The sequence below is a fragment of the Phragmites australis genome, chromosome 2 (assembly GCF_958298935.1).
Source record: "Phragmites australis chromosome 2, lpPhrAust1.1, whole genome shotgun sequence".
NCBI lineage: Eukaryota > Viridiplantae > Streptophyta > Magnoliopsida > Poales > Poaceae > Phragmites > Phragmites australis.
In genome coordinates this window covers 13,600,857-13,618,037 of record NC_084922.1, presented here as the reverse complement: position 1 = coordinate 13,618,037, position 17,181 = coordinate 13,600,857, and the positions used below count along the sequence as shown (strand labels likewise).

The following is a 17,181-nucleotide window of genomic DNA, read 5'->3' as shown; positions in this document are numbered from 1 at the left end:
TTATGATCTCATGGACTTTTACCGTGGTCTCCATTGCCCTTGCAAGCCTCATCTATTACTATGTCAGCTTAAAAGGAAAAGCTGGTGACTGGGGAGATGGATTTAAAAGTTCATACTTCCAACTGGCTCTGCGAAGTCTCCGATCACTGGGAGGTAAATATATTTTGCATGACAAATAAGCATTCCTCCGCTGAAGTTTTTAGACGAAGGAATAACATTATTCCGGCCTCTGCATAGCGAAATGCACACAGCCGCTCATTATTACAAAGTTTGATATAACACCTGGTAAACTAGATAAGTTATGAAAAAACAAAAGCATTCTGAACATTGGTCGGTCCAGTTCCTGCTGGTAGTCTATTACTAAACCGCCAACCAAAACGAGCAAAAATCTCCATCACGGTTGTTTCCAATCTTCGACATGCATCCTTTATAAGAGACTGATCGTCCGTCTTATGCAGCAAATACCAGTGCCGAATCCAATGCGTGTCCCGAAAAAGAACCTGTATGAAAGGTTGAACTTTTGCCCTGTCAAAAACAACATCATTACGACTTAACCAAACAGCTCAGCAAAGTGCACTAGCCCCAACCAAAACGAGGTTTTTAAGATTTTGACTCATCCCATTAAACCAGCTTCCAAACAAATTGGAGACACTTGTTGGTGGGCTTAAGCCAAACGTAACTTCAACCACACGCCAAATAAATTTAGCAGACTGACATTCAAAGAATAGATGTTGTATTGTTTCCTCATGGTGACAGTAACAACAAGTGATACTATCTTTCCAACGCCGTTTTGCTAAATTATCTTTGGTTAGAGTCTTTCCGTTAAAAAGAAACCATAAGAACACTTTAATCTTGAGCGGAAGTTTAAGCTTCCAAAGATGAAGGTTTTTTGAATGACAAACTGACTAATCAAGGATCTATACATCGATCGGACCGTGAATCTTTCATGTTGATGTAGAGACCAATAAAATGTGTCATGATTATCATTAAGCTGTACAGATGCCAACTTAAGAATCAAGTACATCCTAAAAACTGGTATCCTATTCCTCTCATATTCTGCCGCCCTTGGGGTGAACTTCCAGAAAATGTCCCATGCCATCCAAAACTTGCGGATTTTGCCAATTGCATGAAGAAGAAGGGTCGTGGCATGTCGATTTTTTGTCTCAATCATTGATGGTGACTACCATGAATCGGCTGAGGATGCAAAGACGGCCTGCCGTCAACTAAGCGCCTATATTGACTATAAGCGTTGTGAGGGTGTCGCGGAGATCATTGTAGCACGCTCAATGTCTGGTGGTTTTCGCAGCATCGTTCAGACCATGGGCCTGGGCAATCTGAAGCCAAACATTGTTGTGATGCGTTACCCTGAGATCTGGCGTCGTGAGAATCTGACACAGATACCGTCAACATTTGTTAGCATCATAAATGATTGCATTATTGCTAACAAGGCTGTTGCCATTGTGAAAGGACTCGATGAGTGGCCTAATGAGATGATGCATGGATTGTACTGCTGAAATTAGAACCTGGAAGCGGTCGAGTTGAGTTTTAGATGAATTTTACAGATTGATACGTGTATAGCATTAGATTCATTCTTTTTCGAACTGAGGACATTCTCACCGATAGGAAATACCTGGTCTATAGATTTTTTTCTTAATAGAGAAGCTGTTCTCTATCGATAGGAAATCCTTCATTATGTGTAATGTAACCATATGTTTTTAGAGGACGAATATAATCATACTTCTGTACATATCTTGAGCCATCCATTGAGACTTAATATATCAAATTAAATAAATGAAGAACTGATTTTTTTACCGAAAAACTCTTTTTACTCTCCTTGATTTCTAGGTATCAATTGGTTCATCATCCTAGTTCATTGCCTCTGAAGGCAGGTCAGCATCAGCATCTCAGCATGTATTGGCTGGTTCATTGTGCATGCTGAAGTCCACAACACTAGTGGCCAAGATAGCTCGCTGCGTGTCCTTTGATCACTTAATCAATTGGCAATCAGCTTGCTCGGCTTTCATGTTGGCAAAGATAGGTCGGAGTATCCTGGCATCCTAAAGCAATATGGTATATGATATGTACAATGTTGGACTGCGCAAAAATATTGCCATCAAATGTACGGCAAATATTCCATCTAGCTCATTGCTTGAGTGCAAATTTGAGCATCAGTTTTTCCGCATATGCACAAACTATTGCTAATAGATGGCGGACATTTTCCTCTGTTACATTCAATTTTATACTATTTCGTAAGAGTATTACAAAAAAGTTGTGTCTTCGGTGGGTTCGTGGGGGACATAATCAAGGAAGTCAACTTTATGGGAAAACTTCTTGTATGGTTATTTGGCGTAAAATTTCTGCCAATCAATTCTAATATGGTTGAAAATTTGGCGTAAAATTTCTGCCAATCAATTCTAATATGGTTGAACCTCACCAAGAAATATTCATTATGTCCTGTAGATCTAAACTCTCCAATCAAATTCGCTTGAAGCATGGCGTGGAAATTCGGTAGGAATTTCAAAACAAAGGAAACATCTAGTCTCATGAGGTATACGATTTCATAACGAATTTCATACGAGAGTATTTTGTTTATGAGATCCCCAACATGAATTACTCTCGTGTAGGACTTCATATATTTCTCTTACTCTTCTTTTTAGGGACTCCTCGTAGTTCTCTCGTACTTCTGTGTTTCTATTTTTGGTTGTTTGGCTAAGCCCCTCTGTAACACCTTGCGTTTTGATGTTTTCCAAATTTCACTAAAAAATTGAAAATTTTGATTTTACAACAAATTAAAAATAAATCCAAATAAATATGGGCAAAGTAACCCAAAACTATTACAAAATAATTTTTTGAAATTTGAAAACATGCACAAAGTTCACCATATTGTCTTATGGTTATTATTGTTTTCCTGGATTTTATTTGGAGTTTAATTCTCTGTTCAAATTTGAACTATGTTTTATCTCTAAAATTCTCTAACCAAATTCTAAACCCAAAATGCAGTTGGGCCAAAACTCCTCTTTCTCTCCCCTTCTAGCCCAGCCTAACTATCTCTCTCGTAACCAGGTCGCTCCCTTCCTTTCCACCTGTCGGCCTACTTGGCCCATTTCCCATCAGTTTTTTTCTATTTCCTCTCGCTCACACACTCTAACCCGTCTTTGGCACAGCCGAGGACCATCCGCGTGCACCAACGTGACTCGCGCCCACGCCCCTTGCTTCACTGCTTTCAGCTGGCGCCGTTGTCATCGTCTTCCTCCTTCGGAAGATCGTGCGCGTCCATACCTCTTGGTTTCCCTCCCATCCAAAGGTTGTATGGTTAAAATCAGCAGCGGAAGTTTGAAGCTCTTTGGAAGACAATGGATCAGCTGACGAAGAAGCGAACACATGAGTGTGCAAGGATATGAGGAATGGTGATGTTCTAAGAGGGGAGTGAATTAGGACAGTTAGAAACTAATAGCTCCAAAAATTTCACAAGATAAACATATATCAATTTCTATCTAAATGTACTCTAGGTTTATCTAGTGTGTCTACCTATACCGCTTAAGAGGATTGCAACCTACTCTAGTAAAGTAAATTGTAAGTATGTAAATGCGGAAACATAAATAAAGTAGAGAGATAAACTCAACATAAGAGATTTTTATCCCGTGGTATCAGTAGCACACAAGCCACCCATAATCCACGTTTGAGCTCCATCAAGGATATGCTCCTAGTCGCCAAGTCTCTTTCGATCACAGCTCTTGAGATACCAACTCACCAAGATAGGGCCTGAAGCACGATAAACCACAAAAGCAAGATCTCACCACTAAACTCTCTTCCGGTCACTTGTACACCGTCTTCACTTCTGAGCATCGGACCATCTGACGAATATAACACACCTAGGAGGAATACTCTGGTATGTACAAAGTCCTGAGCACCAAACTATCCGGCGAGAATAATTTCTTTGAGACTTCTCCAATTCAATCAAACTTTGTCCCGACTTCAGTAGCTTCTTCATGTATTGCATCCATGAGAGCTACTAACATATATTCTTGATAATATTGTCATTAATCACCAAAATCTCAATCATAGTCTAATACGGCTATTTTCGCTGCAATCTCTCCCTTTTTAGTGATTGATGACAACACAACCAAAGCAAGAGGTAATGATACCAATTAAGAAAATACATGATTTTAAAAGTTCACATGACCATACCTCTTTGCTTGGATGCATGATAAGAACAAATAAAGATACTAATTGTAAGCACAACTATGTTCTTACCAACATTATATCTCCCTTTTGCTATAACTTTCATCAACATTATGCCCCCCTTTTTGTTGTGGATGCTATATAGATAGTTCTTTTTTCTTCATTGTCACTGTCTCCCTTGATCGACTCATGCAAGAGTTTCTTCACCTTTATCAAAAATCTACTCGAGATAGTTCTTACATCTTGCTTGCTTATCTTTCTTCTTTCTTTGGTCTCAAAATTCTCCCCCTTTGTCAATAATCTCAAAAAGGTTATAAACACATGTTAAACTCAAGAAAAAATATTAAAGAATTTGGGAGAGAGCTTCATAAAACATGATCCATATGAATGATACCACTTATGAAGAATTATGAGGAATTGATATCAATTAAAAAGATATACCAATTGTAAGGATATGAAGCATTGATATCAATTGAAAAAGACAAGCAAGGATCATAATTCATGAAACTCGAATGATATAATTTAAACTCCCCTTATATGTGTGCATATATATAATGAGATTCACTTTTGAATATCACTTGTAGAAAAGTAGCAATACATGCACAACTAAACAATAAGTAGAGGAACGAAATTTAAGCCATATTATGTATGGAGGTACTTAAATATAGAAATGAATTGATAATGATACTAATTGAAGCCTTTAAGCATTGCATACCTCCAAAGACTAGTTGATTACTCCATAAGACTACAAAAGGTATTACTTGAAACACATGCTAGTCTCAAAATCACAACCCATAAGGTATACTTTCTCTAAATGTGTGCATACAAGTATTGAATACTTGCGAGAAATATACATCTGTTATTGATAACAATGAGGAGGATACCCTATAAATTTGTTCATGGCACATAAAAAATACCAATTGTAAAACTAGTGCCATTTAAAAAACCTATAACTAATAAACTGTGTAGGTTCCTCATAAGAAAGAGAGAAATATAAATAACCTATATATGAAAATAATGTACACTAGGTATTACAATAAATTGAATTGAGAGCATGCAATCCTATATAAGACAAAGGTATAAATTGAAAGGATTTTGCATTTAGTACATTTTACCTTTAGATGAGAATTTGGGTATATGATTATCATGATCTTCATCAATGCGCTCAATTTTGTACATTTAGCTTCTTTGCTTGAACCTTTACTTCATCTTGTGAGCCATCTCCAAATCCCCGAGCTGCAAGGACTTCAAGTTTTCTTTGGAACCCAAATTGATTGGAGCCCCTTCATATTGGTGATGACTTCCTTGGGCACCCAAATGAGTTGGTTCCACCCCTGGTCTTTTCTCCCAATAATGTGTGCAACTACTTTTCCATTGTCCTTTTTGAGCTTGTAATAGTTGTTCTTGATCTTATTTTTTAAGTTAGGCTTGGTGTAGATATTGGAGGTCTTGTTGGAAAGGCTCTTTATCTTCTTCTTCTCCTTAGTATCCTTCTTGACTTACTTGCATTGGAAGGATTTGTGGCCTTCTTGATGGTATTTGAAACATGTTATGGTGGACTTCTTCGTAAGCTTGCTCACCATGCCAATCACGGTTATTTTGAGGAGGTTGGAGATGTCCTTTGCCCTTTAATCTTGTCAAATCTTCATTGAGCTTCTTCACTTCTTACTTAAGCTCATCATTCTCTTGTGCAATTAGTTCATTATATTATTCTACAAAAACATTCTTAATATATATCTCATTGCAAAACGATGAGCTAAATGTAACAATTAAATCATCACAAGAAGTTGAAGCATCTACTTTAGAATTGAAATTAAAGAGAGAGATAGATTACTTCAAAGAGACCTTAGATTGATATTCAATGCACTCAAATTTTGCATTAAGCTTTTTATGCTCATTGTTTAGCAATTCAATTTGTTCAATAATTAGTTATAATTGAAAACAAATGTAGCATGGATATCATTGAGAGCATTGAATTTTTTAAGTTCTTTAGATTGTTTCTTTAAGGCTTTTTGTTGCTCATTTATCAAATTAAGAAGTTCTTCAAGGGAGGGATAATCCTAATCGGATTCATCATCACTTACATCGCTTTCCATACATTTCGTCATAATGTACCATAACTAATTTAGCCTTCACCATAATATATCTAAAAATATAATTTATGTACATCCCTGAAAACATCCGAAAATATATCCAATGTTAATACCAGAAAACTATACTTCTAATTATCAAAACTCTAACAAAATTACCGACACCGATGATCACCTAACAATACGTTTATTTAATATTACTCCTAAGCAAACTAACCAATTTAAACTAATTAACCATCCGTCTATTTAATAAAGTTTCTAATTAACTATAATTATTATTTATATCATTATTCTGTAAAATCTAGATAACTGAAACTACCATACTCTAAATACTACTATGCATATGATGACTATCCTACCATGTTGAAATTGATCTTTACAATATACTAAAAAGACAGCATATCCTACCTTTCTAAACCTAGATCTCATATAATATAACTACTATTATGTCGCTAAATACTAGATCTAGTGGTACTTTAATTACTAATAAAAACATAAGTCTCAAAGATTTACCGAAAACCGAGATCCAAAATCCGCAGAGCAAAAACAGTAGAACTTCGCCATGCTGCCTTCCTCTCCTCCCCCTCTCTTTCTTTTTTTATAGATTTAAATGGTTATTTTAACTGATTTTTAGCTTTTTTTTACTAGTGAGGGGTGGGGGTCGGAGACTAACCGCCCCCTGAGAGGGTAGCAAGGGGGCTAACCACCCTCTCAGAGGGCGGTAAGGTGCGGAACAGTCGTGAGCGCGGAGAGGACCTTACCCGCCCTTTGAGAGGGTGGTAAGGGGTGACACTGTTACCGTAGCATTCTTACTATCTTCTGAAAGGACTGAAGTCCTGAAATCAGAAGACGGTAGACACCTATTTACACAAATTTTACCATAAAAATCTATTTATTTAAATATTAGATATAAAAATATAAAAAGAAAAAAAAACTCGTTGATATTGCAACGGCATTATCCACCCGCGCTCTATCTCTATGGAAAGCACATGGATGAGGCTGCAGTCGAGTGGCCCAACACCGACACACGTCACTGCATCCGCAGGCCTCTCTGGAGAGCCCCCATATGCTTGGTCATCTGACCGGATCACGGAGAAAAAGCCCACGAGGATTAGGCATCGGCGGGATGGGGGTATGCGCTGGCTGCAAACCCGTGTGTTCGACTCTGTGGGCACCGGCTACGTTCGGTTTTCAGTTCTGACCAAACTAGAAAAACCGGCGAGGAAGAGAAGAAACCCAGCGACGGCCGTGCCCAAACCCGGAGCAGAGCAGAGTGGAACAGAGGAGGAGACAGCCAGCCAGACGCGGGTGCAGTGCACTGCAGACACGGCGGCTACTCTTTTCTTTAAAGCAGACTCTCCTCCTTTCCTCTCCTCCTCCTGTCGATCACAGCCTCAATCCTCCCTCAGCTGATACCTCCAACTCCAAGAATCCGCGCAGCTCCTACATGGCATCTGCCCGAGCCGGGCTCCGCATCGCGGTGGCAGTGGACGAGGGCGAGGAGAGCATGCACGCGCTCTCCTGGTGCCTCGTCAACGTCGTCTCCCCCGCTGGTGCCGACACGCTCGTGCTCCTCCACGCCCGCCGCCCGCGCCCCGTCTACGCCGCCATGGACAGCGCAGGTGACCGTAATTACCATATGAGCGTGCGCATTGCAATTGCAAGTTTTGTTACCTAGGAATCAATGAATGAGATCATGAGCTGCTCTGCTGCAGGGTACATGCTGACCTCGGACGTGATGGCCAGCGTGGAGAGGCACGCCAACGCCGTCTCGGCGGCGGCGGTCGACAAGGCCAAGCGAATGTGCGCCGACCACCCTCATGTTCGTAACCAGATCATCTCTCTTTCTCCAGTCGACTCCGACGACTGAGTTTGGACCTGATCCGTTTGATGCGATGGCGATATACGCAACGACGCAGGTGAAGGTGGAGACGCTGGTAGAGAGCGGGGACCCGCGGGACGTGATCTGCGACGCCACCGAGAAGATAGGCGCGGACCTGCTCGTCATGGGCAGCCATGGATACGGCTTCATCCAAAGGTGAGGTGCCACATACTACCTACTAGTCGCTTTCGTTATCACAACTTGCAAGCATCCATCTCAATGATGCGTCTTTCGACATTGGATAAGGATCGAGGAAATAATAGCAGTTGTCTGAATTTGACAGGAAATTACAACTTTAGATTATTATTTTTTTCTGGTCCAATTTACCTACAGATAGCCAGTTACATTCCTATACTTATCTGGGTGCAAATTAACATTGCAGGGCGTTCCTGGGCAGCGTCAGCAACCACTGCGCGCAGAACTGCAAATGCCCGGTCCTGATTGTCAAGAGGCCCAAGGAGCAGTCTAGCAATGCTTGAGCTCAGATAGTGTCCAACTTGTCAGTCTGTGATATATGTACATATGTTCGCGTGGCATTGTGGTTTCCTTTTTCATAAACAGAGGTCGAGCTGCTACAATTTCCTGTTGTCATAAGCGTTCCGGCCGGTGCATTTCCTCGTTTATTGTATCGCGCATCTCGTGGCAATTACCATAGCTGTTCCAGACATTTATCAGGGTCGAATCCCGATAGAAATAGCACGAGAAGAGGATTTGTGTCTACACCGCCTTTAGAGAAGGGGCCATTTTCCTGCGGCTGACTCAGCTCAAAGGGATGGCAGTGAACGGTTGATGAGTCGGTTCAGTTCAGTCACATCGCGATGTGGTTGACATAAATCAACTACGACGCTCCTCTAAAACAGTAGCCTTGTAATGAACAATTTGAACCCTCCGAAACCGCGGCGATGAAATGCTCCATTAGGTAGAAATAAATCGGTGTTCGTTTTGCTAGGTTGCAATGATTCAATCGTTCGTTAAGCCAACGGCAAACAAGCGCATGTGACAACTGGAACTCCGGCTCAGTACAAGCAGGCAACACAAACCACGACGCAGTCGAATGGCTTTCTATGTGATTTCATTTCAGCAACGTGCAACAGTAGTAACAAACTACCACGAGGCCACTAAGCGTAGTGTCAAACCATAAAACGCGGGCGTCACAGTATTGCAGAAATTCCAAACCTAGCTCCATGACAATGACCAGAATTTTTCTAATCTCGACGAATAGTTCATCTCTCATACCCGTCAGATGAAACTTTGAACAACCCGCGAGAAACAGGATAATGCATATGCAGCCAAAAAATAAAAAATAAAAATCCTTGCGATCATACAGCACACCGTTTTTAGGTTCCATCTTTAGTGAAATGCAGATCCTAATGGTACTGAGCTAGAACAGGGAAAATACACGTATTGGTTTTCTAAGGGCATCTTACTCCTCGGCTTCAGCCTCGCCCCTCTTGTTGTGCTTCCTCGAGTACCTCAGGTTCTTCAGAAACTTGGGGTCCATCTACAAACATGGCGAAAGCAAAGATCAGTCAAAAGAGCTAACAAGGTGCTAGAGCAAAACTTGAACTAAGGGTAGGATTTCTGGAATTACAACAAGAACATGGAAAACAGAAACAACCAAGTTCCTTAGGCAAATTGCATCTCCTATCGCTAATGCAAAATTCAGGTAAGATAAACAAATATGGTGCATATTGTGATATAACACAGCATGCTAATGAAAAGCAGAAGGTTGTAGAGTTGCTCAGGTAACCGCTCAGGAGGAAATAATAGAGATTATTTCCCTGGCTCATGAAGGAGTGATCTGCTCTCAAAAGGTATAGATCTCATCATTGCAACACTTGCATCCGGTAAATTTCGAGATCAAAACAAGACAAATAGAGGTAAGGCGACACAGCAAGAACATTGAATCCTAATGAAGTGATCACCACAAATACAGTAAATAAAGATGTCACATTTCTCATACATTAAAGACAACTACCGTAGCTACACCACAAGAGCAAAAGCCACTAACAAAATTCTACATGACCAAAAGCAACGATCACTAGCAAACTGATCAAAACCTAATGGAAGAAAGAAACAGCAGAACCTCACCCAAGGCTAGAGAGCATTACTATAATATTACTAACCCCTCCAACAAAAGTAAGGGTGGCAGTGGGCCAGGTCAGGCCTGCTGGTTTCAAACTGGCGGGGGGTGGGTTCGGATGTTTCAACTCGTCACTCGACCCACAGCCCACCCACCTCATTTGTGTCTCGGCCTTATCTCATCGGCGTCCGAAAGCTGCGGCTCACCTCGGGAACTACACACGTACAAGGATTTGGTGGGTGGGAGGGGTAGATCCGCCGGCGCCATACCCTGGCACCGTAGTCAAATCCACCCATGCTTCTTGACGGACAGTGGCGACATGTCTTCGTTCAAGTTCAAGAAGTCAGTCATCTTGTCATTGACCACGGGTGAATCAGCGGGCAGCACACGGCGGTAGCCTTGCACCACGATTAGAAGTTGTCAAGCTCGTCAACCAATTTTGTGAGGCTGGTGAAGATGGAGTGGACAAGCACACAACCAAGAGTCTCCAGCTCGTCCAAGCAGTCAATGAGAACGGTCATTACCTCCATGTGCTCACAGTACATCACCACGCTCTACTTCACTAGCTCGACGAAGCGGTCAATGAGCATGGCCATTACCTCCATGAGCTCACAGTACATCACCACGCTCTACTTCACCAACCTGTATGGTGTCACACGCACCACCTGGTTCGTCCTCACCTTCCCCATGGCCCGGCACAGAATGAACTGGCCGAGATATCGGATGCTACACAATCGCGATGAGATCCTCTGTCGTCGCCTCTGTTGTCAGCTTGTCCCTTAGCACGAGCTCCCAAACCTCATCCACCTCGTACATTCCGTTGGTGTCATGTAAGTTATGGTGACCGCCATCAAGGAACCACTTCCTTAGGCTAGCTATACCTCCCCCACGGCCTTGCATCCAGTGACCCCTGACACCATCGACAGTGGGTTGACCCCGCTAGGAACATGAGCATGCGGCTAGCGGCGCCGACGTAGTAGCGCAGCTAGTTGGTCCCCTGTCGTGTCTCAGGTCCCCATCGAGCACCGAGACAGGGGTGGATTTGCGCCCAATTTGGTTTTCAAGGCCAAGTTGGGTCTGATGCTTCGGTTTTTAGGTCGGGTGCCTTCTCGCTCTACCTACCCCGACTCATTGCCACCCTTAAACAAAAATAGCTACAGAATCACATTCTTAGGCTAGAAGATTGCACTAGTGGGTGCCCTACATCACAAATTATGATCCTTCAATACTTCATCGAGATAACAAATAACAGACACCTTCCATCCAAGAAATTACTTAAGTAACATCAACTAATACCACGCCAAGCCTATATGTCATGACCTGAAGATAACTGTTAGGCTGGCTAATGAGTGACACACATCGGTGGGCTAATGAGTGACACACATCTCCAGATGGATGGCCATGAACTACTCTAGCCACTGAAGCTAAACTTCAGTTAAATTCAGTTGTTAGTTATTTTGCTGGACAGTTATAGTTCTTAATTACTGTTACCGCATTGTAATTTTTAGACTGTAATTCGGCTGGGTTGTTAGGATATATTTGAAGGGTGGGGGACAAAGGGAATCATCCAACTATTTTGTTGGTAGCTGAACCACCTAACATGGATGTGGAATGAATTCATCCCTAGAATTCTTCCTCTGAAACCTCTGTCCTTCTTCTGAATTTCTTTTGTGATGTGAGATTCTTGGGTTGTTGAGCTCATGTTCGATCGGGTTTGACAAATTGGTATCAGAGCCTTGCGATTCTCAAACCTTTAGCAGCGAATTGGATCATCAGTGAGGGTTGTCCAACTATTGTTTGGGTGTAAAATTCCAGGAACCGAGTCTAATTTGTTCATGGAGGAGAGGAGCTGGATTCAGACTTGGGTTGCCTGGTTCTTCCGGGTGGTAAAATCCCTCGGTCGATCCCCAGCTCGGGCGGCGGTAGAATCGTGGAGCGGATCTGGATTGGGGAGGAGTAATCCGAGCCGAATCTGCTTCATTCAACCGACATGACATGAAGCACCAAGATTGCGGCAGCAGCAGCATCTGCGTCTTCGGCAACAGCAGCGGCGGCTTCATCCACAACAGTTCTCATCAATCTTGAGGATTTGGCGACACTGGACGACTCCAGCATGGGTTTCATGGAAACCATGCAAGATGAGGTACTTGATCTGAAATCACAGCTAGGAAATGTTGAGATCCATCTCTCAGCTATGCGTGAGATGATCCACAATATTCAGTCAGCCATGTTGGAGAGGCCACACGATTCTAAGAATGATGTTGACCGTGTGGGGGTTAGAGATCCTGAGCTTAAGGAAGTAGTTGAGGTTTGGAGCAAGGGTAAGGGGGAGAAGAACACTGGTAACAGTAGTCAAAACTTGCCTGAACGTGTTGTTAATCATCACAGCCCTCCACATGGTTACATTTACACTAAAATTCCACTTAAATCTGGTACAATTACCGCAAAACATGAGTTTGAGCATGACAAGGCTGCACACTTGCATAACCTGCAATTGAATCGTCAAAGCAAATCCTCCTACATTCCTCCCCATGTTAGCAGCCATGAGTTTCAGAGACATGGTCAGAGCTACCAAAGTGACAACACGTTCATTCTTTCAATTTCCAAACCCAAGATTCATTTTCCTTCCTTCAATGGGGATAATCCAGTGGGATGGACCAGGCAGTGTGAAAGGTAATTCGATTTAGCTTCAGTTCCTCAGGAGTTATGGGTATCACTTGCAACATTACACTGTTCTGGAAGAGCTGATCATTGGTGGCATAGTTTGAGGATGTCTACAAAGCACATGAGATGGGTTCAGTTTTGCACACTTGTTTGTAATCGTTTTTCTGAGCATAGCATGTTTGACATAGTGGAGGTATTTTATTCACTCACTCAAGAAACAAGTGTCTGCCTACATAGATAAATTTGAAGAGCTTATGGCAGGAATGCAGAGGCAACATCCTGGCCTCCAAGAGGATTATTACGTTATATGCTTTATTAAAGGGCTTAAAGATCAAATCAAGCATTACCTGAAGCCACATAGTATGATTGATGCATATGGTATTGCAAGAGATTTGGAAAGAGCTATTATGAGCAGGAAATCTGGCTTTATTGGGTCAAACTCCAGTAGCAAATCCTCATTCTCTAACTCAATGAGCCAACGAAGCATTGTACCAACTACTAAATTGGAGGTGGTCAATACTAGCTATCAATACTAGGCCCAAGGATCCTAGAACATGCTGGAAATGTTATGCTCCTTGGACACCCAAACATAAATTGAAATGCAAGTTTTACCAATCTTCTGCTCATGCTATGATTATGGAGCTAGATGAAATTCAACAACAACTGGAAGAATTGGAGGAAGAACAAACCTATGATCAGGAATTACAGCAACAAACCACTCCTGAACTGATGCAGATATCCAAGCATGCAGTGTCAGGTACCAAAACTATAGCAACTTTCTGTCTACCTTTGACTGTGATGGGCGAAAGAGCCATAGCACTTGTGGATAGTGGGAGTACCCACAACTTCATGGATGTAACCTTTGCTAGTAAGGCTGGATGTCAAATTCAGCATACACCATTACAGGCAATCATTGTTGCTGGTGGAGGGGAATTGCACTCTAGTGGGCACATTCCTCATTGCTCCTATCTGGTCTACAAGGAAAAATTTTCTAGCCCTTTCCAAGTGCTTGAGCTTAAAAGCTATGATATCATTCTAGGGTGTGATTGGATATAGTCACAGACCTATTGGTATTGATCTCAAGGAAAGACTACTACTAAAGGAGCAAAAGGGTATGTTTCATCGACTGTTATAAGGAGTGTTGTGGCAGCTCAAAAGTTTGGCAAGCTAATGTGTAAGGGTGTTATGGGATATGTATCCCATATCAAGGTGGAAAATGCCAGTAACTCAGTGGGGAGCATACACATAAAGGAAATCGATGAGATTCTGGAAAAATTCAGCAACGTGTTTGCTGAACCTGATGGGTTACCCCCTAATAGGAAATGTGTGCATTCAATTCCTTTGAAGCCTGGAAGTGAACCACCAAATCTGAGACCATATAGGATGCCTCATCATCAAAAGGATGAGGTAGAGAGACTAGTGAAGGAGATGATGGAACAAGGGATTATCAGACCTATTGAGAGTCCATATTCTTCCCCCTCTTCCAGGCTTCAAAGGATGAGGTAGAGAGACTAGTGAAGGAGATGATCGAACAAGGGATTATAAGGCCTAGTGAGAGTCCATATTCTTCCTCCTCCATTTTGGAGGAAAAAAGATGGCTCATGGAGGTTTTGCGTTGATTATAGGCAGCTAAATGATCTGACCATTAAAAACAAATTCCCTATACTTGTAGTGGATGATCTATTTGATGAATTGAATGGAGCCAAATATTTTCAAAGCTAGACCTCAGATCAGGGTTTCACCAGATTCTTATGAAGGATGAAGATATCAACAAAACAGCATTTAGAACACACTTTGGATATTTTGAATTCTTGGTGATGCCATTTGGGCTTACAAATACTCCAGCCACCTTCCAAGCTATGATGAATACTGCTTTTGCTGATCTACTTAGGAAGTTTGTGCTCATATTTTTTATGACATCCTAGTGTATAGCCAAACTTGGGAGGAACACAAGAAGCACCTAAATATTGTACTGCAAGTACTGAAGGAAAGTAGGCTTTCAGCTAAAAAGAGTAAGTGTGTATTTGGTGTGCAACAGATTGAATATTGGGTCATGTAATTCATTAGTATAATTGCCATACCAGGTCCTGAATCTCCTGCCAAGGATTTTTTGGCTGAAAAACAAGGAATGATTAAGCAGCTGAAAGAGAACTTGGCACATGCGCAAGCTAGAATGAAGAAGTATGCTGATTTGAGGCGCACTAAGAGGGAATTCAATGTTGGAGACATGGTTTATCTCAATATGCAACCTTATAGACAGACTGCGTTCGGATTGAGGAATTCACTTAAATTGGCAACCAAATACTATAGCCCCTTCTTAATTCTGCAGAGAATTGGTAAGGTGGCTTATAAGCTCCAACTTCCCTTGACTGCTCAGATTCATCCCATTTTTCATGTAAGCCAGCTCAAAAGGCATCTGAGAGATTGAGCTTTTCCTAGTGAGGACTTACCACTTGTGGATGCACATGGGCGTATTGAGATATCGCCGGTTGCTGTCCTGGAAACCAGAGCTATCCCCAGGAATGAGGTACCTGTCACACAGTGGTTGATCCAATTGGAAAATATGCCCCCTCAGAATGCTACTTGGGAGGACAAAACATTCATCAAGAGTTCTTTTCTGGGATTTTATTGGCACACAATCTGGCCTGAAGTCCAAGTTCCTAACAATGTTGCTGAAGCTTGAGGACAAGCTGTTTCTTTAGAGGGTGGCATTTGTCATGACCTGAAGATAACTGTTAGGCGGGCTAATGAGTGACACACATGTCCAGATGGACGGCTATGAACTACTCTAGCTACCGAAGCTAATTGAAGAAAACAAGGATCGGGGATGAATTCCTCCCTGGAATTCTTCCTCTGAAATGTTCTCTTCTGAATTTCTTGTGTGATGTGAGATTATTGGGTTATTGAGCTCATATTCGATCGGGTTTGACATTGTAACCCACTACCAGCACAAAATTAGAACGATCGGGGATTACAGAAAGGTATCTCACCACTCGGCATCCCCGAACAAGCAGCGCAACTGTGGATGTAAACAAGTTAGACGGTGCACACCTATCCGGAACACACCAGTCAGCACTATGCAGCTAAAGCAATCACTTTACAAAACAAGTGAACGCATCTAGGCAGCAACGTGTTTCGCTCCAGCCAGGCCGATGGCTCCGAGCCAAGAAATAGGTCGCTAGATCTGAGGGTGGAAGATGAATTAACAGGAGGGAGGGTGGCGCTTATTTTTACCCCCTTGGTGGAAGTCTGGCGGTGGCGCTTGGCCTTCTTGATGCCGTTCTTGTGCGCCTTGCGTGACAGGTTGTGCACCGTGTGGTTCTTTGACTTGGCCATCTCCTTCCTTCCAGCAACGCAACACCAAATGGGCAAGCCGCGAATCAGATGAAGGATTGGAGAAGATGAAGAACATAACGCACGAACAAAACAAGCAAGGCGGTGGAGAGTTACCGAAGCGAGAGCTCGCGATGAGAGGGCGGCTACAGGCCGGCAGCAGAGGCTAGGGTTTTCGCAAGTGGAGAGGTGACAGTTATGTAAGGGAGGGAGAGCGTGTGCTAAATGACCATGTGACCTTGTGCCTTCCTGCGGTCCGATCGTGACCTGACGGGCATGCACGAATCGCAAAGGTGTGGAGTTTTGGGCTTTAACAGTTATTGGCCCACGGGCTATGGACACGACCCTACTCGGAATAGCAAGGGTCATGTTGTTGAATGTTGGGCCTGAAAATCCCTTGCTCTTCTGTCGGAAGGCCCGTTTGGAATGTCCGAAAAAAAATGACAGGTCGCTAGGCTAGCGGTGAGAGAAATGAGCGCCGGGTGGGAGGTGGGGGCTCGTGTGAGCTCAGAGAGGAAGAGAGGAGTGTCGGGGAGGGAGGCCGGTGGCGCTCTCCTGATGCTCGACGAGGTGGGGAGATGACCGGAAGGAGAGATCGAGGCGGTGGCCAGAGATCAGGGAGAAAGGGGGAGAGGGAGAATGCGGTGAGGAGTTGGGCTCTGGGAAGGGGAGGTGGAGGCGGTGTGGTGTGGCACGAGGCTGGGGGGGGGCCTTCTTATAGCCTCAAGAAGGCGGTTCATGGCAGGACGCTCGAGAAAGACCTCAGCGGCCATGGCGGTACGGCCATGCATGATGCGAGTTCAGCATGACGCCAGTGTCCACCGTGGTATGGGCGCCAAGCGATGTAGGCATGGCGTGGCTACAGAGGTGAGTAGAAGCTCGATGGGTACAGGACAGCAGAAAGGGAGGAGCACGGCGGATTGTGCCTGGTGTCAAAAGTGACGGCA

At 43.0% G+C, this 17,181-nt stretch overlaps 2 protein-coding genes and 1 non-coding gene across 3 annotated transcripts; 1 reads left to right on the top strand and 2 right to left on the bottom strand.

Annotated features, from left to right (window-relative positions):
* The first annotated feature begins 7,394 nt into the window (after positions 1-7,394).
* On the top strand, positions 7,395-8,742 carry LOC133900329 (universal stress protein PHOS34-like). The gene is made up of 4 exons (XM_062341422.1): positions 7,395-7,894; positions 7,988-8,094; positions 8,192-8,310; positions 8,537-8,742. Exons 1-4 carry the CDS (start codon positions 7,720-7,722, stop codon positions 8,631-8,633), a joined length of 498 nt encoding a protein of 165 aa, XP_062197406.1. The 5' UTR covers positions 7,395-7,719; the 3' UTR covers positions 8,634-8,742.
* Positions 8,743-9,577: 835 nt separating this feature from the next.
* LOC133900339 (large ribosomal subunit protein eL29z-like) lies at positions 9,578-16,237 on the bottom strand. The gene is made up of 2 exons (XM_062341434.1): positions 16,136-16,237; positions 9,578-9,655 (listed from the first exon to the last, which is right to left on the bottom strand). Exons 1-2 carry the CDS (start codon positions 16,235-16,237, stop codon positions 9,578-9,580), a joined length of 180 nt encoding a protein of 59 aa, XP_062197418.1.
* Positions 9,892-9,989, bottom strand: LOC133910379 (small nucleolar RNA snoR128). The gene has a single exon (XR_009908546.1). It is a non-coding gene; the product is annotated as a small nucleolar RNA snoR128 (small nucleolar RNA).
* Positions 16,238-17,181: the final 944 nt, after the last annotated feature.

Coding starts and splice junctions, on each gene's coding strand:
- LOC133900329 (XM_062341422.1), top strand. CDS start 7,720: ATGGCATCTGCCCGAGCCGGGCTCCGCATCGCGGTGGCAGTGGACGAG. Junction 8,095..8,191: donor TGTGCGCCGACCACCCTCAT/GTTCGTAACCAG, acceptor GCAACGACGCAG/GTGAAGGTGGAGACGCTGGT. Junction 8,311..8,536: donor GGATACGGCTTCATCCAAAG/GTGAGGTGCCAC, acceptor TTAACATTGCAG/GGCGTTCCTGGGCAGCGTCA.
- LOC133900339 (XM_062341434.1), bottom strand. CDS start 16,237: ATGGCCAAGTCAAAGAACCACACGGTGCACAACCTGTCACGCAAGGCG. Junction 9,656..16,135: donor GCCAGACTTCCACCAAGGGG/GTAAAAATAAGC, acceptor CCATGTTTGTAG/ATGGACCCCAAGTTTCTGAA.